The 24,815-nt window shown below is 33.0% G+C and overlaps 2 protein-coding genes across 12 annotated transcripts in view; both read right to left on the bottom strand.

The window, feature by feature from the left end:
* Window positions 1-24,815, bottom strand: part of LOC101901746 (CUGBP Elav-like family member 4) — a 366,807-nt gene that overhangs the window by 8,206 nt on the left and 333,786 nt on the right. For 5 of the 11 annotated variants that reach the window (XM_059129090.1, XM_059129093.1, XM_059129100.1 and 2 more), the window contains 4 exons: window positions 8,590-8,733; window positions 7,037-7,301; window positions 5,625-5,741; window positions 1,818-1,895 (listed from right to left, as the gene is read on the bottom strand). In XM_059129090.1, coding sequence (XP_058985073.1) covers window positions 1,818-1,895; window positions 5,625-5,741; window positions 7,037-7,301; window positions 8,590-8,733 — 604 coding nt within the window. The remainder of the gene's footprint in view (window positions 1-1,817; window positions 1,896-5,624; window positions 5,742-7,036; window positions 7,302-8,589; window positions 8,734-24,815) is intronic. The other 6 variants (XM_059129092.1, XM_059129094.1, XM_059129095.1 and 3 more) reach the window with 3 other exon arrangements.
* LOC101900197 (pyroglutamyl-peptidase 1) overlaps window positions 1-24,815 on the bottom strand; it is a 353,702-nt gene that overhangs the window by 283,218 nt on the left and 45,669 nt on the right. The gene's annotated exons all lie outside the window — the stretch shown is intronic.

Genomic DNA, 24,815 nt, shown 5'->3' with positions numbered 1-24,815 from the left:
AAGTGGTGACTATTAGAATACATATCCTCTAGTTTGATCCTCAGGCAACATTCAGAGTTTTAAGCGTCAACAGAATACTCCATACATTATGTTCGGCCTTAAAGTATACTTTTCCATTTTTGTTTTTAACTCATATATTTATTAGCCCAATATGTAAAAGTCCCGGGAGCAAGGGCGTCCATTAACACACAAGATGTCTACATTTTATTGTCTTTTTATTACATGAAGCATGATGCTGTATAACTTTTCTTGATATTAGGATAATACATTATAGTCTTAAGGATTCCTTTATATTGTTTTTAATTGTAATCTTATTGATAAAAAAAGACTCAATAAAATATAATTTAACTTAACTTAGCCCAATATAGACATATGGCGCTCGTTAGAAGAGTATAACCGAAAAAATCCTAACTCTCGCCATTCTAGGATGATTTTTGAAGAAAAACCTAGGCTTAATGACCAAAAATTGGACCTAGATTACAATTTTTTTGAGAGGAGTAATCAAAATCGATCGGAAATCAGAACTGAATTCCAAAAATTAAGATGTGCAATTAACCGAAAATTGAATCTGGGTTGACAATTTTCTGAGAGTAATTAAACTAACTTCTAAAAGCTGAAAATATCAAATTACAGCTGATTTGATTGGAAATTGGGCCTCAAAAACGCTGAAAATAAGGGACTATAATAAAAAACCTACACCTACATTAGAATTTGTTGCAACGGGTTGACGCGAAATTTGGTTAAAAATCGTGGCGGAGACTTTCAAAATACCTAAAATCAGGAAATACCATTATATGGGATATTTTCCAAAATTTGGATCTTTTTGCAAGGAGTTTCACTACCCTTCGACTTTTTTGGAAATTGGGGCTGTAACCTTCGAAATACCGAAAATAAGAAGGTATAGTGGCACAGGGAATATACTAAAAGATGGACCTTCAGCTTATTTGCTTGGAAATACAGACAAGTCGAAGTTATCGACAACTAGGAGGTAGGACATTATAACTATGTTTGTACTGAAATAATCCATTCAAAATACAAAACGGTCTGAGAATAATATCAGCGCCTGTGGGAGGCTAAATAAAATACTGTACTGTCAAATTACCTGATGGTGAAAAATTACAAAGAAAATTATCAGAAATTATGGCTAAGGACTCGAAAGTATATTCCAGAGTGATTTCTTGAACATTGGATCGATAAAATCAGCGAAAGCCCAAAAAATTAGGTTATTTGGTTATATAACATTTTAATACGACCAACGCCATCTACCGGAATATAACAACGATGGAATATCCCATAAAGCTATAAAAATCTATATAGATCGGACAAAATGCATAAATTGTTAGATGGCTGAAAATATGTGCATTGGAAACTTGACGGAACTAAGTTTTTCCGAAATCGTAGTAGTGTAATGGAGGTTCTGGAACACAACTACAATGTTATGTCATGATGTTAAGGCTTAGGCTTGCACCCAACGCCATCTCAATTGCTTTGAAATGTTTATTTATGTTCGTATGGCAAATCTCTCACCAGACGACCTCTTTATTTCAATAAGAACTTTAAGGTAATAATAAGCTATTAAAGTTGAATAAGACATTAAAGTCAAGGGCTACATTTAAATTTCATATAAAAAAATCCGAACCTTTTTCAAATTAAAATAAAATATTATCAAAAAATGTATTCAAGTAATAATTCTCAATCAAATTTCTACTAATTCTTTTGCAAATAAAAACATTTATAATATAATAAAATTAAAACTTGTAAAATTCTTTTTTTTTATAGAGAAATACATTTTTTTTTGTTGTATAAATTATTCTTACCTTCACGTGGAGCGGGTGCAACCGCCGCAATTGGTGGTGGTAAAGCTTGTGGAATATGTCCATAAACGGCGGGGAAGGCTGCATTATAAATAATTTTGTTTGGTTTTACACAAAAATCGAAACATTTAAAAGACAACACAACAATTAAATAGTAATAATAATAATTATATTTAATAAATATAGATATTTATAGGAATATATTTATATGTAAATGTTAAAAATTTAGTATATTTAATAAATGAAACTTAAAGAAAAATGTTTAAAACAAATTATAGGCTTAGAAACGTTTTTACTAAAAAAATACAGTGAAAACTCTGCAAAACTGAAGCTCAGACATAATCTGTCTTGAGGCAAATCTCAAATGTTGAAATATATAAGAGAGAATTTGGTTAACATTTGTCGAAAGGGACTTTGTTAAAAATAATGTCCCAAACCAGGGTTTACAACCTGTGGCTATTTACCCATGTGGTGCTGGTGCCCATTTGTAAGAGTTTCCACTGCATTTTTTATATAAATTTATAATGATAACCAATTAAATTAATATATTTTATATAAATATTGAATACATAAAAAACAATAACAAATATATTAATGTTTTTATTGTAATATAAGTAAAACAACAAATTACGCCGAAAACGAAAGTAAAACAGAAATTAAAACGAAAAACAATTGAAACAGCGAAAAACGTACGTACACAAAAAACTGCAAAAGGTTTAAAATTGTTAACAAATTTTATTTGATTTGGAAATATTTGGATTGATTTGGATTTTTTTTCATTGGAAATAGTCATGAACAATTTCAAAAGCTCGATTTTATTTTCAAACTCCAAATCTGTTATTTGGAATATCGGGTTTCTGTTAGGCCGCAATTTCTCCCTGAGTGAAATTGACAAGTTCCGACTCTCATATCAAATATTGTATTTTGCCATTATACTATATTTTTAAATATCATTCCCGCCTGAAAACATGTTTTTTCAATTAACATTTATTGGGAAATGTTTCCTCAGCTTAATACCAATAGGTGGCGCTCTTGAAAAGACAACAGTCGAAATACAGAATTTTTAGGACCTTTGAATTTTGTGTCACATCAATAGATGACGCTGTTTAATTTTTCTATGAGGCAATAGATGGCCAATGACATGACAAAATTTCAATATGTTATTTTGAAATCAATGCAGAACAATTCATTGAATTCATTGTATTTATTAAATTAATGAAAACCCTATAAAAAAAAGTCAGGTCTGTTAGATTATAACATAATATCATGTCATTATATGGTCACATAACATTTGTTTCTACTACCAACGCCATCTACCGAATCAAAGCAACAATGAACAGTCACAAATTATTATAGGCTCCTAACCCAAATAAGTTAAGGTGTCTCTATACCAATTTGTCCAAGATAATTTCCGCCTGAAATCATGATTTTCAATTAATATTTATCAGGAAATAATTCCTTGAGCCTAACACCAAAAGTTTGGCGCTTAGGAAGATTTTAGTCGATATAAAGATTTAAAATATTCTACGAAGGTAAAAGAAAATTTCAGAGGGCCAGTTATAATTTGAATCGACTATGAATTTCTTAGATATCTATTGGTTAGGCTAGTATCAATAGATGGCGCTCGGTATGTACTGTATTTTTATTATTAAAGACATAAACAACACAGCTAGGACAAAATTCATATTAATTTTGCTATTAGGCCATAGATGTTCAATGGAATGACGAAAGGTTAATAGAAATTGTCGTATGTCACTTTTAAGTTGCCATTCAGGACGGAAAATTTTTAAATAAATTATCTAGAATGACCGTAGACTTAAGAATCCACCAACGCCACCTACCGAAATATCACGACATTGATATGTCCAATTGTATTATATATTGTGTCTTTGCACCCCATCGAAGTCATGCAAAAATTCTAGATTTTAGCTCAAGGCAGAAATCGAATCCTCCATCGATCTACGTAAGATTATCAAGGCCAATATCTTAGGTAGCCACTCATTAGCTCAATGTCAGTAGATGGCGCTTTAATTTTTCTTTAATTTTAAGACATAAGCAACAAGAATTGTTCCAAAACAGAAACATATAAGATGGTACATTTCATTGTTGTTTCGATTCGGTAGATGGCGTGGGTAGTATAAAAAATGCTATGTCGTCACATTATGATATATAATTTATTATAATCTTATAGACTGGGTGGGCGTTCTTATCGGTATCTTATTTTCTTATTATTTTCTATCAATATCTGCAATATTTCTAATACGTTTTTGTCATGTCTTCGGCCATCTATTGCCAAATGGAAAAACTAAATGACAATATGCATTTTGACTTATCTTTATACTTGTATATTTTTTTTACAAAATGCAGTTTAATTATGCTTCTAGACCATAGGTGGCCAATAACGTGTAGGAAATGTAATAGAAGAATTGAAATGCCAAGATTTGGAGGCTTTTTTCAAAAAAAAAAAAAATAAATAACTATTCCAGTGGATTCGATATCTTAATATTGAATAAAAGTGCAAATCTGTATCTAGGGAAACATAGCTACAATACAATGTCTCAACTTATTCAATGTCATAACTATGATCTAGGCCTTGCAACATTTCTAAATTCGCCTAATAGAATTTGAATTCTAAATAGTTTTATTTCCGCCTGAGAGTATACCCTTTAATATGTATTCTTAAGGAACCATTTGTTAGCCCAATGTTAATAGATGGCGCTCGTTGGAAAAAGTCTTGCTAAGTTTTTATATTTTCTGAAATCGAATTGGTTTTGATTTGCCAATTAAAAACATTTTGAAGAGTTGTGGTATTTTTTAAAAGGAAAAACATTTTGATGTCAATTCCATATGAAGGGTCTTTAAAATTCCTATAAATCGGCAGGTGGCTCTGAGGCATATACATATTTCGGAAAATCAGTATTGCATTATTAATTTTCTATGCATTCAGACCATGAATGTGTCCAAGACATATCCACTCGTTTTTTTAGAGCTTTCAACTAGTATTTTTTTCATTGTCCATTAACGTAATTTATTTGTTCTAAGTGATTATAATATTTATTGTTTATAAATAAATTAGATTTTATTGTCTGATTATTTTTTCATGTTTTTGTTTTTTTTGCCTTGCAGTTTTTTGTGTTGAGTTATTTTTTTATTTAATATACTAACAATTAATATTTATGGCATGACACAACAATTATAATAATTGTAATTCTTTTTTTGTTTTGTTTCAAATATGTATATTAAAAAATATTTAACAAATAATTGAATAACAAACATAAATTCGTTGTGTTTGTAAATTTGTAATACAAAACAATATTTAATATTGAAGAAAAAAAAATGAGTATATTTTATTATGATTATAAGGGGAGTGAATTTGATTTAATTCTTTTTTTCAATATTTCATTATTGTTTTGTAAAGATGTAACACTGAATACGTTTTTTTTGGTTACGTAAAAAAACTATTAATGTATTACGTCAAATACAAATACCATGGGTGATAGTTAAATTGAACTTTTTTTTTTTTGAACAACATCAAGTATTAAAATAAAAAAGAACAATATTTAACAAAGAATACAAATCAGAAAAATAAAACAATTTATAATTGATTTTTTAAACACTACATGAATGATGTGAATAGAAAATGTTGAAACCATAAGGAGCGTTTTTTCTATTTATATTTTGCTTGTGATAAAAGAAATTAAAATTTTCTAATAACCAAGGAGTTTTTTGTTGTCATTAAACAATGGCCAAAAAGTTTTGTAGAAAAAGGTTTTTGGAAAATAACAATTTAATTTCTTAATGGATACTTACCAACTCCAGGGAATGGTTGCATGCCAGTGGCAAAGGCATGTTGTAATGCTGCGGCTTCGCCATTTTGCAGGCCTTGGGGTGGTATGGTTAAGTGTAAAGGTGCTGAAAGGTACAATTCTATTAATGAAAAGTTGTAATATTAAATATTATTGAAAAAACAAGATTTCTGAAAAATATTTTTATGGAAAATGTTTATTTTGGTGTGAATTTAATAAGGCTCCTGAAGGTAGGCAATGGTTTTCGAAGATTGGTTATTTTAAAAAATGTAATAAACTTAGGAATGAATAAAAGGCATATACACATAATATTGAAATCAAGTCTAAAGTAACTAATTATATGTAGAAATTTATGAGCACACTTTTGGGCGCTCCCATTATTTTTAAAAAAATAAAAAATATTAAATTATTATAGTACAAATATAATAAAATTATATTATAAATAATTATGTATTATATTTTATGGTTTATAGAGTGCAGAAAAGTATTTCCTTTTAGTTTAACAACTGTTTAAAGCGCTTAAAGGTATGCAATAAAGATGCTAAATATATATATGCGATGAAGTCACTTTTCAATCCACTCTAAAGTGAATTACATTTCATAGTAAATCCATATTTCAAGTGATCTTTTCATTTTAAACTTTTAGCATTTTTGTTGCATACTTTCGGGCATTCACAACTATTATAAAACTTAAAAGAAACTTCCACATGTATACATCTACTGTACATTTATAAATTTTCACTTTATTATAATTCATTTCTTTTTGATTTAAAACACTCTGGGAAGCGCCTAAAAGAAGGCTTTAAAAATACTAAAGAGGAAAAAGTCACAAGCATATGACTCCAACACGATATATAGTAGGTGCCTGAAGCACTTTCCCTTTAAGCCTTTTTTACACATGTGCCTTTTTTAAATTTTTTATCAAGCATTTTTAAAGCATACTTTTATGCGTTTCCAAAAAATATTAAATTTAAAGGAAATTCTTTACTTTATGAACAGTATACCTTACTATACTACCATATTAATATTATAAATATATTAATTTAAACGGTGTTTTAAGTTCAACGTTTTGGGAGCGCCTAAAACTATGCTATGAAAATCAAAATATTAATGCGTCACTAACAAAATATATAAAACAGCCCTTATTCATATATGTTGGTTTTATTCAACATTTCATACAAATTGTCCAATTTACAATTGCCTAATTTTAGGCGCCATATTTGAATATAATTTGAATTCGTGTGTACTTGAAATAAATGAAAAATTTATCATGAGTTTCAAAAACACTAAGTTTTAAAATCTTAAGCTGTCTTGAATTTTATATTTTCAGAAATATTGCCTACATTTAGGAGCCATATTAAAAATGATTTTTTTTTCTAATTAAATATATTTTTTATATAGTAAGAAAATACTTACGTCCTGGATATGGTGTCTGTGGTGGCATACCATTTGTAAACACACCATCAGCGGCGGCAGCAGCCGCTGCAGCTGCAGCAGCACTGCCCGGTTGGCCATTGGGCGTTTGTGCGCCCATCTGGAAATTGGGCATGGTCGGTGAGGGTAATGAAGGCTGGCCAGCACCATTAATGCCCGGAGGTATTTGAGTGGCCAAAGCAGTCATGGGATTTATATATGAACCAGGGGCTGTGGCAGCGGCAGCCATTAATGCAGCTTGTTGTTGCTATAAAAGTGGCAATGGAAAAAAACAAAACAAGAAAGACAGAAATGGAAGAAAAGAAAAATTATTATTGTGGCATAATAAACCTTATTAAGAATATACAAAGCTTTGGATATTGAACTCAACATCCACAAAAATTATTGAAATTGTTCATGCAAGCCCAACAACTTAATTACAGATCTTACATTTCGTATTGTATTTGTCCGTCTTTTTGTTAAGATGAGAAGCAAGACCACAATAATATTCATCATGCTGTGTTTTTGGCCTTCTTAACTGGCTCTGTGTTTCGCTGTCTGAGGTAGCATGCAATTAAAAAATTACAATGACATTTGGGAATTTATGACACTTGCTTAATTTAATTTTGTGCGACTTGGAAGGGACTGAGAGCCGTGGCCGTGTCGAGAAAGAAGTTCAGATGAGCTTCTTTTATTGTTATATATTGAAAAAAACAAGTAAAAAGCTGTAAGTTCGACCGGGCCGAATTTTGAGTACCCTCCACCATTTGGAACGAATTTGACAATTTTCAAAAAAATAAAATCCATTACCAATTCTTTTAAAGTCTTAAAAATACCGAATGTAGCCGTTATATTATGGTTTAACTTTTATCATAATTTTTATTTTATTCAAATACGAAAGTTGAAAAAATCGGTGAATAATATAGCTAAAATCATTAATATTTCACATTTACATTTCACTGATTTCAATTAATTTGGTTCTTTAAGATACAAAATATGGTGTATACTTTCAGGAGTATTATTCACATTTTATTTTAAAGTGATATTTTTCTCTGCAATATTGACATTGAACTAGGGTTTTTTCTAGATGCAAAATATGGTGCCTACTTTTAGGATTGTCTTTATTTGTGTATTTTAAATTTTTATATATTTTTTGCAATATTTTCAATACCTGAAATAATTTTTTTATTTTACATTTCTTTCATACTTTTTCACCTTCATTCATTTCCCCTGTTACAAGTCATACAGTAACCATAAGACTCAATCTTCGGAACTTTTTATTTATCTTATTTTTTCAACGAATTTCACCTTATGTTACCATGGCTTGACCCTTGAAAACTGCTGTTGTCATGTATCTTATTAAATACAATGTATACGAGTTAACCCCCTTATCTCATCAGTGCATAATAACTTGGCCCTTTGCATTCAAACAATATTGCATCTGTATTTATGCGAGTTTTTACGGTCGGTTGGGCCCTTGCTTGCGAACAATTTTTAATTGTGGAGAACTTTTTTGTTTCGTGTTTTTTTTCGGGGGGGTTTCTCTATGTATTTACCTGCGCATAAGCTCCATATGGACCAAATTGATTAAAGACAAATGGATTAAGCAGATTCATATGACCGGCCATTTGTTGCATACGCCGTATTTGCCTTTCTTTTTCGGTATCAGCAAATTTAACTACCAGACTAGAGGAAGCACCCTGGAAGTAAAGGAAAAGAAGATAAAAATAAGTTTTTTGTAATATTAAATGGTTAAAAAGGTTAAAATGTAAATTGTGTTACTTATAATGCTATGCCTTAAGATAGGCTCCAAATAATGTCTTTTGATAAAAGTACAGAGAAATTAATTTTTTTGAATTTTATTTGAGGTAAGTTAGCACATCACTGCTCTCTTCCAAAACCTGTCTACTGCTAGTTTTATTTTTTTTTTAACATCATGAAGGACGAAGTTAAAAAATATCAGTCGGATTTAGCGACAGATATATAACCTCAGCCAATGTTTCATTATTTAAATATGGATCTTGAAGATACCAGAAGAAATGGTCCCATCTCCACTATATTTATAACAGATCTTGTTTTTATGGGAATATTAAGATGTGTGAAGTCTGAATGGAATCGAATGTTAATTTCGTGTTTTATGAGCTTCATGTATATTCAAAATTTTGACGCGTTGTATTTGGGGTACCCGAAGGTGTTCGTTGATATGATCTTTAGAACAGATTTTGTGTTAGCAAAAATGTTTGTATGTTTCGAGTTTGATGAGAGTTGGATGCTTATTTCGCTTTCGTTTTGTTTTTCAAAATCTTGAACCCTATGTGGAGCCGGTACTACATCTTGATTTTGATGGAAATATTGAGCTGTACCAAGTCTGAATAGAATCGGATGTTAATTTCGCGTTTTATGAGCTTCATGAATATTCAAAATGTTGACCCATTATGGGGGAGGTACCAGAAGGTGTGGACCGATATAACCCATTTTCACAGCAAATCTTGTGTTAGTATAAATAATGGAATGTGTGAAATATGAAGAGAACGGAATGCTTATTTCGGAATTTATGATCGTTTTGGTTATTCAAAACTTTGACCCTTTGTGGGGGAGGTACCAACAGAAATGGTCCAATCTGTACCATCTTTATAACTGATCAGTTGTTGATAGAAATATTCAGATGTACCAAGTCTAAATGGAATCGGATGTTAATTTCGCGTTTTATGAGCTTAACAGTTATGAAAAATTTCCACCTTTATATTCCGACTTAATACCAGATCTTGGGTTCATAAAAATATTAGGATGTGTGAAATTTGATGACAATCGTATTCTTACATCACATTTTATAAGAGTAGTAATTATTCAAAATTTTGACACTTTGTGGGGGAAGCACTTGATGGAGTGAATATTGCCCTGCACCTGACTGAGAACTGAGCCAAATATTACAATTTGGAAAGTTTGAGCAAAATCGGATTATTGCTTCTCTTTCTGTGCAGATTTTTTTTTTTTTGAAAATTTCGACCTTTTTTGAGAGACTTACCAGAAGGAGTGGACCACTCCTCCGATGTATTTCATCTTAACACCAGATCTTGGGTTAATAAAAATATTGGGATGTGTGAAATGTGAAGAAAATATCATAACATTTTATAAGAGTTGTAATTATTCAAAATTTTGACCCTTTTTATGGGAGAGGTACTTGTAGGAGTGGACCGATAGTGTCCATTTTCGCACCTGAGTCAGCACCTATGCAAAACTTTGTTTTTGAAAAGTTGGAGCAAAAACGGACTATTCTTTCTCTTTCTGTGCAGTAAAATATTTTTTTTGAAAATTTTGGACCGATATTGTCCATCTCCGATTATCCGTTACTTCGATAAGGTTTGTTTTGCCCTTAATTATTTAAAAATTTAATTATTTAAAAACAATTGAATTTTTCGCTCTGGAAGTCCTTCAAAAAGTATAATTTAATATCCACTATTAGCGATGTGGATGTCATTAATTAATCCTTGAAGATCCTTTAATTTAATTAAAGATTTTTAAAAGACATTTATATCTCTTATCTTCGATTTCTTATGGAATTTTTTTTTACCAGAGTATTTAGCTTAAAGAATTGTGAATTTATTTTGACTATTTTTTTAAGGACACACCGATATTTTTACTTGGATTTAGAAAATCCAAGGACATTCAGATTCTTATAAAATCAAGATTTTTTTTGGGAATACTTTACAAGGATTTTTAAATCTTTTATCGTGAATTTTAAAGACAATTGTTACAAAAACAGACAGACCTTTATTCGAATATTTAAAAAATACAAGGGCAACTAAACATTTGAAGCTAGTATAGTAATTAAAAGGATATTATTTTTTTATGGGATATGTCAACTACTAGTAGTGGTATTTAAATGTCATTAGGACGTCTATTAAATCGCTTTTCAGGAGTTCTTTTTTAAAAAATTCGATTTTTGTAAGTCTTTCAACAATATTCTTAAAAATCTACGATTATAACTGTTAATGTTCTTAATAAGTCCTTTAATAATAAAAACCCCCTTTTTTCTGTTCCCTGAAAGTCCTTATATAATATTTTTTTCAAACTACTATTGTGTTCTTGATGGTCCTTAAAAAAAAGCTTTCAAAAATGCCATAGAGACTCTAATAATTCCTATCGAATTATTTTGATACAGTTCGGACATACAGCCTTCATTATCCTTAAACTAAACTCATGCTAACATTTAGTCCTTGACGAGGTGTTATTTCTATAGACACCCTCTTGTAATATCTTATATCTGCATAAGACCTTTGGAACCTTATTTTTTTTTTTTTGTATTTTAAGATGTTTTAAGATCACATGAAGTCTTTTAAAGGCCTTTCATCCGACAGATTGTTGGTTTCAACATATATTTCCTTATCTTAAAGTAAGATTTATTTTTTCCCAACCATATAATTACATTATAAAGGATGCTTATTATTGTAACGATTGTTTTATATAAGCCACCTATTTATTCTATAGAACAATCATATGTATGAGTGTGTGTGTGCCTATAAATGCGTATATATGTATTGTGTATTATATAATTCTCTTGTTTTGTAATCCGATTATATTCGGTTTTTATTTCTCTGCCATTATTTAAGGATTGTTATTTTGCCCTCCAACTCCATGAATTTGGTCTCTCTCTCTCTCCCACTCTCAAAATTTAATGATCTGATTTTTATTGAAGTGGGCCTCTTGTTGTTGTGGTGATGTATGTATGTATGCGCGTGTGTGTGGGTGCTTTTGAATTTTGGTGCATTGAGTATGTTGATATCAAGCATTCTCGAGTGTGTTGAGTGTTTGAAGAGTTTTAATGTCAATCACTTTATACTGACAATCACAATCATCATCAGCATCCTCGCCAACGACAAAAACAAATCCAACAACAACAACAACAGCAGTAGTAGAAGCTAAAGCATTAATGTTATTGTCATTTGATGATGATTAAAAATAACAAAAGGTTTAGAATACACAGAGGTTTTTTTGCGTTTTGCTCTTGTTCCATTATCAATACCACCTTTCACTAGTTCCGCATGCAACCCCGTGGCCTCGCAACAGACAACAACAAACAGCAGCAGTAGTAGCAGCATGATTGTTTGGTTTTAATGTTATCTATTGTATAGTATACTTTTGGGGGAGCCGATGGAGGGAATATACTTATACATATATGGTGCTTATAACGAAATTTAATTAGCATAATAATGCTTATATAATAATATCACAATAAAATTGGTGTTGTACACAAACACACACACACACACATACAGAAAAATACAACTATACTGGCATTGTTATGCTTCATTGTATAATAAAGCCTTTTATTGAAAACATTTACATATGTGGGTGTTCATAGAATGATATATGATTTTTCCTATAGCAACCACCCCCCACCCCATTCACCCACTTATCATGTTGATAATGATAGACAATATGGGTATATGTATATGTGCGTGTGTGTGTAGGTGCGTGTATATATAATTTGTTTATATTTTACTAAAATATATATCTCATTATTTTTAATGACAACAAACAATGTGAGCCATTACTACTACTTCACCAAAGGAATCCCATAAATGCATTTTCAATATCATTAAAATTGACAATTTGCTTTATTGAAAAATTTCTATGGCAAATATACAACAGCAACAACAACAACAATGCCAAAAAAGCCACATTAATTTTATTCCTCATGTAGCCATGTAGACAGTGAAATGTGATATATCACACAAACACACACGCACACATCCACCAACCCAGTAAACAATTTTTTCCGACTGCTCTGATTTTAGATTTTTTTCCGAAATTTCTGACGTTTTTTTCAGAAATTTCTGATAGAAATTGGTCCGATTTTCTAAACGTTTTTTTTTAGAATTTCTGCACATTTTCCTGTGTTTTTAAGCGAAAAAAACTCGAAAAATGTACAAACGGAGAGAGTAGATTGTCTATTGCTCTGGCATATTCTATCCCACATGTAAACGGATGGTGGTGGTTTGACACATTCTCTCCCATAGTAGTTGTTGTTGTGATCATTCATTTCAAGATCTCAACAACAACAAAGCGCAAAGCAAAAATGCTATTTGTTATTGTATTGTGAACTGTTAGATTTTCCGTTGTAAAAATGTGCGTTTTGTTGTTGTTGTGAATCAGCCTCTTTCTCTTTCGTTCCCAAAAAAATATGATGGAAAAAAATTGCAAAAACAACTACATACCGGTTTTCTGTGTGCACTGCTTTTTATTTTTAGTTCTTGTTTAGCAGTTGAAACAGAAACGTGCTACTGTATGTTATGTTCCTAATAAAAATAATATTTATAATGTAAATGTATTATAGATGTAATATTTAAACTACATTTTTACGAAACCCGAAATAAATTGTTTGTTTTTTAAATAAATATGTGTTTTTTTTTTTCATTTTTAAGTGGTGTGACGATTTTTTCGATATTTCTTCCGAATTCTGAAAGATTTCTTTCAGAAAATCGGAACTTTCTCCCGAATTCTGAGCGTTTTTTTTTTTCAGAAAATCTGAATTTTATTCCGAATTTTCTTTCGAATTCTGACCGACTTCTTTTAGAAAATCTGAATATTCCGCCGAATTTCCAGACGAATTCTGCCCGATTTCTTTCAGAAATTCGGAGTTGTCCTCCGAATCTTTTCCGAAAATCTAATTTTTTCTCCTATTTTTTCAAGAATTTTCACCGAATTCGGACCGAATTCGTCCAGAAAATCTAATATTTTTTCAGATTTTTTTCAGAAAATCTTTCCGAATTCGGTGACCACGTCCATACAACTTTCGTACCGAAATCGGAAGGAATTCGGAATCAGAATCGGACATTTTTTCAGAGATTCTGACAGAAATCGGACCGAATTCGGCAAAAATTGTTTACTGGGAACCTACTCATGTTACACACATATTTTTCCACATAGGAATATTTTGCTGGAAAAAAAGAGGACTGGCATGACAACTGTTGCTTTGTGGAATTTAAGAATTTAAATTCACGAAAAGTGTAGCATACAATTAGGGGCGCAGTAGGTGAATATTATGGATAGAATACATTCTTTAGATAGAAAAGGTCTTTAGGAGATATAAGACCTTTTAAAATATCTTCAATAGATTGGGGGCCTATTGGGAGAACTTTCATAGGCAGAACTTTAATAGACACAAGTTTTAAGGAAATTTTGGATCTAATATCTACTATTTATTAAAAAAAATATTAGTGATTTTCAATTTGATTTGAGAGTTAAAAAAAATCTTAAGCTGAAATCAATTTTAGAACTATATCGAGGATTAGAAAAATATTCAATTTTTTTATTATTTTCATTCCTTAAATCTTGGATTTTTAAGGAACAGTTCTCAAGAAATAGCTTTGCTTGTCTCTTGACATTTTCTGTCATTTTTCAAGGATGGTCTTTGCTACCATCTTTAATTTGTTTAAGAAATGGAAAAAAATTGAACTACATTTAAATATTATCAGAGCTTCTCAGGGATTATCAGAGCAGAAACAATGATTTTTTTCATTTTCAAGGACGGATTTTTTTTTGGAATTTTTCAAGGATTATGGATTTGATGAAGGCAACTTTTAAAAAAGTTGCAAAGGCCATTTGAGCTGTATTTCTTCAAGGATTATTAGAGCTGATATCGTGGGTTTTGAAGAAAATATTTTTAAGAATTAAATAAGAGCAGCAATTGTATTTTTTTTTATTTTTTTTTTAAATTATTCGAGCTAAACATGATTTTTTCAAATATTATCTCAAGGATTACAATAGTGGATTTTTATACCCTACACCACATAGAATTACTTTCTGAGTCGATTTATGCATGCAGGTCCCATTTATTTTCCGATTGGAATGAAATTTTCCAAACAATTTTTGGTTGGCCCAAGGACAAACTCCATTGAAATTGGTGAGGATCGGTTCAAATTTAGATATAGCTCCCCCATATATCTTCATCCGATTTCGGATTAATTGTGCACAAAATGGACAATATCATTCCAAATGATGATATACGACCGAATTCAGTCAAGAAGTAAGAAAATCAATTTTGGTGAAAATCGGTTAAGACATAGCTTAAGCTCCCACATATATGTGTCATCCGATTTGGGGTTTTAAGTCCCTTACATGCGTAATATGCACTCCACAGGAATGATATAGTGTTAAAAAGAAGGAGGAGGAGGAAGGAAGGAGCTGTAAAATACCTCTGTAAAATTTTATCGAGATCGGATCAGATAAGGATCATATACAGGGTGAGATACAAAACTGCAACAAAGCCAAACGCCACGATTTTAATTTTTTGTTAAATGTTATTGAATGAAAGCAAAAAATGTCGGAAATAGCATCAAATTTTAGAATAAGTTTAGATTTGTTCGAATTGGTCACCTTTGGCACCAAGTATGGCCTTCAAAAGGCTAATGAAACCGTTACACGCCGCCCGAATGTTGCTCTGCGGTATTTTGGCCCATTTCCGGCGAAGCGCTTGCTTGTGGTGATGGACACTTTGGTATTTTTAGTGCCAATCTTGCTTTCCAAAATACTCTAGACACAATAGTCCAACGGATTGGTATCCGGAGAGGAACCTCATTTTGTAACCATTCATGAATGGCGCGTGCCAAGTGCGATGGTGCTGAGTCCTGTTGAAATGTCCTAGTTCTGCGGCCAAATTGTTTGCGTGCCCAAGGCTTTAATACATCCTCCAAAATATTTTCTCCAAAATAATATTCGGCATTTATTCTGATGCCACGGTCCATTAATACGAGCGGAGAGCGACCATCGGCTGTTGTGGCGGCCCATATTCTCACCATGACCGGCGCTTGAGTTCTGGTGGTCAACCTTGTGGGAGACGTTGGAAATTTCAAAAACTTATAATATACTCGTTCATATTACCATTTATTTCAAGCGGTATGTCGAAACAGTTTTTCTCTTCAATACTACATCAACATGTTTTGCATTTGTTCTCGACAAATGTGTTTTATATTTTTTAATCATTTTTACATATCCACGTAAATACGCATCAATCAACACATCATTAGAAATAATTGGATTTCAGTCTCTTCTCGGTTTTTACAACAAGTGTTTAAAAGCACAATTTTGTTTCTAACCAGACCAAATCATACAACTATGACCTTTCAATCTTGACACTTCATTTCTGGCAGAAAAAATAAACAAATTCAGTTTAATTACTATGGAATTCTACGTCAGCAATTCCTACCTATTTCACGTTGCACATCTTTTTAGATCTTTTCGCCAAATAATTTCATATATACTTTCACATCATATATTTCCACCTTAGCTTCATCCCACTGGAGAAACGCCTCTGCAACTTGCATGGTAATGAAACTACACCAGATAATTTGATACGTTTGCTAATTATTCTAATTTTTTTTTCCTTTTAAAACAATTATTGATCTTTACCTCTGACCTTGCTGTAATAATGTTTTGTTTTTGTTCTAGTCTCCTTTGTTACGATCAAGAACCTGTTTTACGTGTTCCCTTTTAACCTTAGCTTGAACTATCAAAAGTGATCAGACTGTACAGTACAGATATAAATATTGTAAACTTCTGCTTGGTACTGAAAAAATGCATTTTTTTTGGATAAGCTTATTTCATCGATAAAATAGAAATAATACTATTTACCAAAAATTCGATATAATCCAATCGCAAAAAAATAGTCGAAAAGTGGTTTATACTTTTGAGCAAAAATAGTACAAAACCATACAACTTTGGTTGTCCATTATCGATAAGCGCGCAATCGTTCTTGTAGTTTTGACGTTTCTTATACCCTCGAAAATTTGCTCTGGTCTACATCAAAAATCCAAAAGTACTTCCTTTTTGTATTAACCTTCAAAGCGGAAAGTTCATAATCTGCCCGATTAACCAAACTAAATCCGTTTGCATCCCAATACTTCTATTAAAATAAAGCAAAATTTAAATCAGGTTTGTGTTATCCCTTAGCATGTTTTTGGATTCTTTGATTATTATTGAATAATTAAATTTTAAACAGGGTAAATTACGTACATGCTAGAATCCAAGCATAGATCAGACCCAAGCAAGAAAATTCAGTTGGCTGATATACCCAAACCATAAATTTTCGGAGCGTAAAAGACATTTCAAGTGACCAGGATAAGGATTTTTACATTGAGATCGGGACCTCTCTCTTTGTGGCGGGGCGAAGCCGCTAACAAAAGATTATCCCTATAACACCTACCGGAAAGTGGTAACCAGCCCTCAATCTGGAGTAAATTTTGTAATTAAATCCCCATACAAATTGTGGAAAGTGGTTGCATATAAAGTTTGAAGCTTAATTGAGGCCCATCCTCCTAAAATCCTCTTGACCCAATCTGGACACACCTTCAAATCGGCATTGCACAGTCATTTTTAGATTGGAAACCAAGTGATGTTTGTTTTTTTTAAGGAAACCCCGAAAGAATTACAAAGAATTGTATTTCCGCATAATTCAATTTAATATTGGTGCCATAAAACACTCTGAATCCAATTGGACCTAGTAAGCAATGCGTAACGTCGGCAGAATCCTAAAATCATATAAAATAGTATTATAAACTAACCATAAAACACATCTATGGTCCATAGAAAATTTCATTTTCTACAAAGAAAATTATTTTCCACACCAATATCTATTTCCATCTTTGAACACCCGCTTTTAGTTTTTTTATTAAAATAGTTCAAAAATCATTTAATATTGAAAAATACAACAAATCTTAAAAGGGGATACTTCCCTCGTTAGTATCTATGAATTTCATTATGCTCCATCTCTCTCTATACTACTTTGAATCGTAAAAAAATTATCAATGAAATATTGCAGAGCACTAGTAGTTTGAATAGCACTGAAAATTTAGAGAAAACAAAATCAATATTTTACATACTTAACTCTCCCAGCTATGTAAGCAACAACAAAAACATCATCACCCGCATCCAGTCGTGCTTGGAGGCCTTCACCATGATCGGAGAAAGAGGGTAAGCAATAACACAGATTATATTTTTTTTGTATGTTCTCTTATTGATTTTGTTTACGTTTTACTTGGAGAGACACCATAATTCAGAGGCAATCACAATTATCAACATATTTGAGTGTAACATTCATTCACTTGCATTTTTGCTTCTTACTCCATTTTTTTTGTTAAATATCTATTGTGATACCTGGGAATCTTATGATCTCTCTCCGATATTGATTACTTTGTTTTTGTGCCTCTTTGATAATTTCATTGTTTGCTAACCATGAGGTATTAATCCATTAAGAACCTCGATAAAATTTACTCCTAAATATTTGTATACTCAGAAAAAAATAATATTTATAGCATTTATTTAAGCATAAATAATATGTTTTATTAGAAATTTTCGGCATACCGAGTTTCTTTATTTAATGTATATTGTATTTTTTTTTATAATAATTTTCATGATTTTTTTTTATATGAAATTTTGCCCTCCCATAAATTTATAAATATGTAAGGAATAATAATTGTAACATATTAATAGGAATTAGTACACATTTCAAAGTTTGGCCAATGTTAGAAATTTTTTTGAAACCAATATGCCATCGTTTTTAATATATTTTGAATAAACTATTATTTTTTATTCAACATGGAATTCTAAATAACTTGAAGTTTCTTACTTATATGGGTTAGTTAATAAGGAGTGACACACATTAGGGGTTCTACTATAATTCATAAAGGCCAGTAGAAAAATGGTCGGCGAGGGTCATGAGGCCTAAACTCTCAATAATATCAGAGAGTACATAAATCTATATAAGCATCGACTAACACCAAAACTACATATAAAATCATGGTTTTTCAGTTTGTGGGGTATTTTATCTAATTTTTAATTTTCTCTAATAAAATTTTTCTTTCATTTTTCCTTAATATTAAAATTAAATCCGGGAGTCTAAAATAATTATGTAATGTAAAAATGGTTTGGGTATGAGGAGGACGCGAACCCCCCCAACCGACTGTAGCTAGAATTGCAAAGGCTCCCAAAGTCCGAACTCATCCCAATATCCTGAATGCACCAGATGTTCAGAAAAATTGCTTTCACACGAATTAGTACGAGTTCATTACAGAATTTGGCGCCCAACGTGGGGCCAGAAAGATTATTACCCAGTCTTTTGGCTCTATTTTTCCATATTTTAGAATTCAATTTTACTGAGACAACTTTAATTTCATTTAGTGCAAGATATTAGGTGTTTGAATTGCTGTCAGATGCTTACTGGAATATCGGTAGATAGGAGTTTACTTCATCTTACTGACCGTTTGCGATCTGATAACCTGCGTTTATTTTGAAGGTTCTAAATGCAATTGATTTTCTCATAAAGTTTTGTGTAGATTTTTTTTTACATTAGTTATTTGTTGACTTCGAAATCAGCACCTGTTACCCTACTGGACATCATTCTTTTTGCGTCTGCGAATGGATGACCGTTGGTAAACAGTTAAGGACCAATAAAAACTAAAGTGAAGTCCATGGCTGGTTTGTCCAAATTTCTTGGAATTAAAACTGTACACCTAACTCCATAGCCCTGTTTTGTCATTATTATTAGTCGTATGCCTTTCACTCCTTTCAACAATACCCATATGTAAGAAGCTAGTACATACCAATACATTTATTTATTAAAAAAAAATTTTTTTTAAAAAAAAATTACTTACAAACTAAGCACTTCAAAAAATGTCAAATTTATAATAATCAAAAATATTCCATATATTATCTGATATTAATTCAAATATGCAACAAATATCTCCTTAATAAGGAAAAATTCAATTAAAACCCCCATTTTTATTGAAACGGTGAAAAATTATTTTGTCTTAATTGAGTCATATTTTTACTGTATATTTTTGATATTTTTTCTTATAATGGCGGAGTCTTCACAGTCTCCACATCCCGAAGATCAACCACCAGCTGCTTCGTTTTCCGCATGTCCCTCATTATGTACCGTCTGCAACTCAGCAATGGACGATGGACAAGAATGTCTCATTTTATGTGGGTGCTCTCATTCGTTCCACAGAATTTGTATCGAGACGTGTCTTGCTTCATCTTCAACATGTCCAACGTGCAAACGTACATGTGAACCTAGTGATTTGCGTGGCATCCAAGCTGTTCCACTACCTCCACAAGGTAGTAGAAATACTAGTAAAAAGTCAAGAGGTCGCGGAGCCATGTCTAGATCATATAATACGAGGAGTACTACTCGTAATTTATTCCAAGAATCCCAAAATCCTCTTTTAAATATTAGCTCGGGTCCAAATGGAGATCTGATGCAAACTCCAAGTCGGATCAATAGTGATTCTAATCGGAGACATATGGAGGGCTCCCCTTTACAAACAAATCTTCCTAATGGGGGTAATAACAACAACATTGACAGTAATCAACTTAATGAAATTATTGAAACTACTCTAACGCGTCTCCTTCAAAACAGCAACATTTTTCAGCGGTTACCATACAATAATATTAATACCCAGTCTGCTCCTTTCACTATGACACATGGATTAAGCAATCCCCCAAACCTTCCTCCAGTGTCTCAAAATAACATTATTAATAATAAACCCAACACTATTCCTAATATAGATGTTAACTTCCATTGTAACGATCGGAATACCAACCCTGTTCAAATGCAAAGTAATAATTGCTCAAACTTCCCAACAATTAATTTGTCTCCAAATACGCAATTTGCTCCCTCTCACATTAATATGAAGGCAGATAAAATAACGTCAATTATAAATAATTGGAATTTGAAGTTTGATGGTTCTCCCAATGGGTTAACCATAGAAGAGTTTTTGTACAGAGTAAAAACTTTAACCAGAGATACCTTTAATAATGATTTCACTGTTATATGCAGTAACCTAAATACTCTATTGACAGGAAAGGCCCGTGATTGGTACTGGCGGTACCATAAACAGGTCCAGTCCATCACTTGGGAATCGTTCTGCGAAGCCATCCTCAATCAATACAAACTGTTAAAGTCCTCATTCGACTTACAGGAAGAGCTTAGGAATAGAAAGCAAAAAATTGGTGAATCTTACGATTCATTCTATGACGCTCTCTCCCTCATCGCTGACAAACTTGCAACCCCTATATCTGAGGAAGAACTAATAGTTATTATATCTCGGAACTTACGTCCGGAAATACGACAGGACCTCCTATACGTGCCGATTAGATCCTTATCTCATTTAAGAAAATTAGTTCAAATGAGAGAATCCTTCCTAAGTGATGAATATGTCAGGAAAAACCTCGCATCTCGTAATATGAATGTCAATGCCATGCCCCGTAGATATGTTGCTCCTTTAGAAGATGAGGAACCCGAAAAGGGTGACAACACTGTAAATCCTTTTGTTGACGCAATCTGCAAGTCTGACACTAATCTAAAATGTTGGAATTGTGACAAGATTGGCCATCATTGGCATGACTGCCTAGAGGACAGGTCAATTTTTTGTTATGGCTGTGGTGCAAAACAAATCTATAAACCGCAATGTAAATACTGCTCGTCGAGATTACAGTCAAAAAACTTAAAGCAGGCCCATCAGAAGGACCCGGCCTAAAAAATTTCTGTCAAACAAAATTAACCCCTAAATTCGACACAGATTTTCCAAGTACAATCCAGACTTTACCAAAACTCTGTGATGTTCCTAATACTCAACAAAGCCCCATAAGTATACTCAAGAGACCTCATTCTGACTGCGACATTAACACTACTAATGTATGCCGGATTTTATATCCTAAATTACCTTTCCACAAAAGGTGGGAAATATATAAACAGAAAAGGGATGAGATATTTAATATTTCTGAGATCCATCAATCAATCAAGCCCAAACGATCCACTATCCGCCTTAGAAATCACTTCAAAATCAAGAAACTGTGTCGAAATATTCGTATATCGACTATAATTTCAAATCCAAAGGATATGCGATACTACGCAAAAATATCATTCCTTGGCTTTGACGAATATGGTCTCCTCGATACTGGAGCAAATCTTAGTTGCATTGGTGGTAGTTTAGCCCGGCATGATTTCGCTAAATATGACATTTTTAAACCTGCTAGATCAAATGTGAGAACTGCAGATGGCAGTAAGCAAAAGGTATTAGGGTGGATCGATGCAAATGTGACCTTTAAAGGCAATACCCGGAACCTAAAATTATTTATTATACCTTCCATTTCTCAAAACCTTATTTTAGGCATCGACTTCTGGAAATCTTTTGATCTCCTCCAAAATGTTATCGCTGCCTCTGACGTAATTGCCCTAAACAGTAGCGGCATTAGCTCACCAAACTTCTTGTCAGCGGATTTACCTGTTCATGATATCTCCAATGACGCTGCAAATGTCAAAAATTTCCCATTAACCACCCAAGAAAGACAACAGCTTGATGCTGTTATTAAATTATTTCCAAATTTTGAAGTCCAAGGTCTTGGAAGAACGAACTTAATAAGTCATTCCATTGACGTGGGCGAAGCACAACCGATAAAACAGCGGTTTTATCCTGTCTCACCAGCTGTGGAAAAACTCATGTTCGGAGAAATAGACAGGATGCTCAAATTGGGTGTAATCGAGCCATCTACAAGTCCATGGAGCTCTCCAATGAGACTGGTGGTGAAACCGAACAAAGTTAGACTTTGTTTGGATGCCAGAAAATTAAATGCAGTGACCAAGAAGGATGCGTATCCTCTTCCCAACATTGAGGGTATTCTGTCCAGGCTTCCTAAGGCCAACATTATCTCCAAACTGGACTTAAAGGATGCATTCTGGCAGATAAGCCTTGACAAAGAGTCGAAAGCATTGACGGCATTCACAGTCCCGGGAAGGCCGCTATATCAATTCGTGGTGATGCCTTTCGGGCTGTGCAATGCCCCTCAAACAATGTGCAGACTGATGGACGAGCTAATTCCCCCAGAATTGCGACATTCGGTGTTTGGGTATTTAGATGACCTGGTAATTGTATCGGAGGACTTTTCCTCGCACATCGAGGTCCTTTTGAGCATATCCGCTCAATTTCGCAAAGCTAATCTGACCCTCAACATAACGAAAAGCCAGTTCTGTGTGACAAGTGTCAACTATTTGGGATATATCATTGGTAATGGTGGTATAACAACAGACCCGGAGAAAGTCTCTGCAATTCAAAACTGACCTGTACCAAAGAACTTAAAACAGGTCAGAGGTTTTCTCGGCTTAGCCGGCTGGTACCGTAGATTTTTGCAGAATTTCTCCACAGAAACGTTCCCCATTACAGAAGTACTATCGACAAAGAAAAAGTTCAAATGGACTGAGGATGCTCAATTAGCATTTGAAAGAGTAAAGTCTTTATTAACTTCAGCACCAGTGTTGACCAATCCTGATTTCACTAAAAAATTTTATCTCCATTGCGACGCTAGTGATGTCGGGATTGGTGCGGTACTGGTGCAACTCGATCGAGATGGCTATGAAAAACCGATTGCTTTTATGAGCAAGAAATTAAATAGTTCCCAACGGAACTATTCGGTCACAGAAAGGGAATGTTTGGCAGCTATAGAAGGTATTAAAAAGTTTCGCTGTTATCTGGAGATGCAGGAATTTGAGGTAATCACGGACCACTCAAGTCTTCTGTGGTTAATGAGACAACCTGATCTGAGCGGTAGACTCGCTCGTTGGGTCTTCAAACTACAGTCGTACAATTTCTCCATTAGCCACAGAAGGGGTAGTGATCATGTGGTCCCCGATGCCCTATCCCGAATTCCCTCAGCTACAGTCGACAGCATTGACATCTGTGAACCTGGAATTGACCTGGACTCGCCACATTTTGATACTGACATAGAATATATTGATTTGAAAAAACGCATAATGGGAAATGAGGCTCAACATCCTGATGTGAAAGTCATTGATAGATTCGTGTACTATCGTACTGAACATTATACTGGGGATGAAACTGAGGAAAATCAATCATGGAAGCTGTGGGTTCCATCAAAACTCCGAAATGAAACTATCTTTAAAGCCCATAATGTACCCATTGCTTCGCATGGAGGCATGGCGAAGACACTTGAGTTACTTAGACGTACATTTTTCTGGCCTGGAATGGCTCGAGATGTTCGTGATTACATTCGCAACTGTGAAATTTGTAAAACCACAAAAGCCCCAAATGTTGTCCTTAAGCCACCAATGGGTAATTTGGTGGAAACATCACGTCCATTCCAGCGCCTTTACATAGATCTACTTGGACCGTATCCTCGGAGTAAAGCCGGTAATATTGGATTGTTAATAGTATTGGACCATATGTCCAAATTTCATTGGATTTTCCCACTGCGCAAATTTACATCGAGTTCAATTCAAGACAATCTCCTGAAACAAATTTTCCACGTCTACGGGGTCCCGGAATAAATCGTAAGTGACAATGGTAGTCAATTTCGGTCCAATGAACTGAATGCGTTCCTGACATCCCTGGGCATAAAACATACATATACCGCATTATATTCGCCGCAATCGAATGCCTCCGAGCGAGTTAATCGCTCACTGATTGCTGGCATTCGAGCGTATTTAAAAAATGATCACAAGAAATGGGATGAAAATTTGACCGCCATTAGTTGTGCACTTCGAAATACAATTCACACGTCCATAAAATGTTCTCCATATCACGCCCTATACGGGTTTGATATGGTAACCCATGGGTCCTCGTATGATCTGATGAGGAAGCTAAAACTCTTAAACGACCCAACCGTAAGACTACAAAGGGATGACCAACTACAAATCATTCGTCAAAATTTGCGAAAGTATATAAAAGAAGCGCACGAGAGAAATCAAAGTGGATACAACCTTCGAACA

The sequence above is a fragment of the Musca domestica genome, unplaced genomic scaffold (genome assembly GCF_030504385.1).
Source record: "Musca domestica strain aabys unplaced genomic scaffold, Musca_domestica.polishedcontigs.V.1.1 6, whole genome shotgun sequence".
In the NCBI taxonomy this organism is placed as follows: domain Eukaryota; kingdom Metazoa; phylum Arthropoda; class Insecta; order Diptera; family Muscidae; genus Musca; species Musca domestica.
This window is presented reverse-complemented; position numbering and strand designations above follow the sequence as displayed.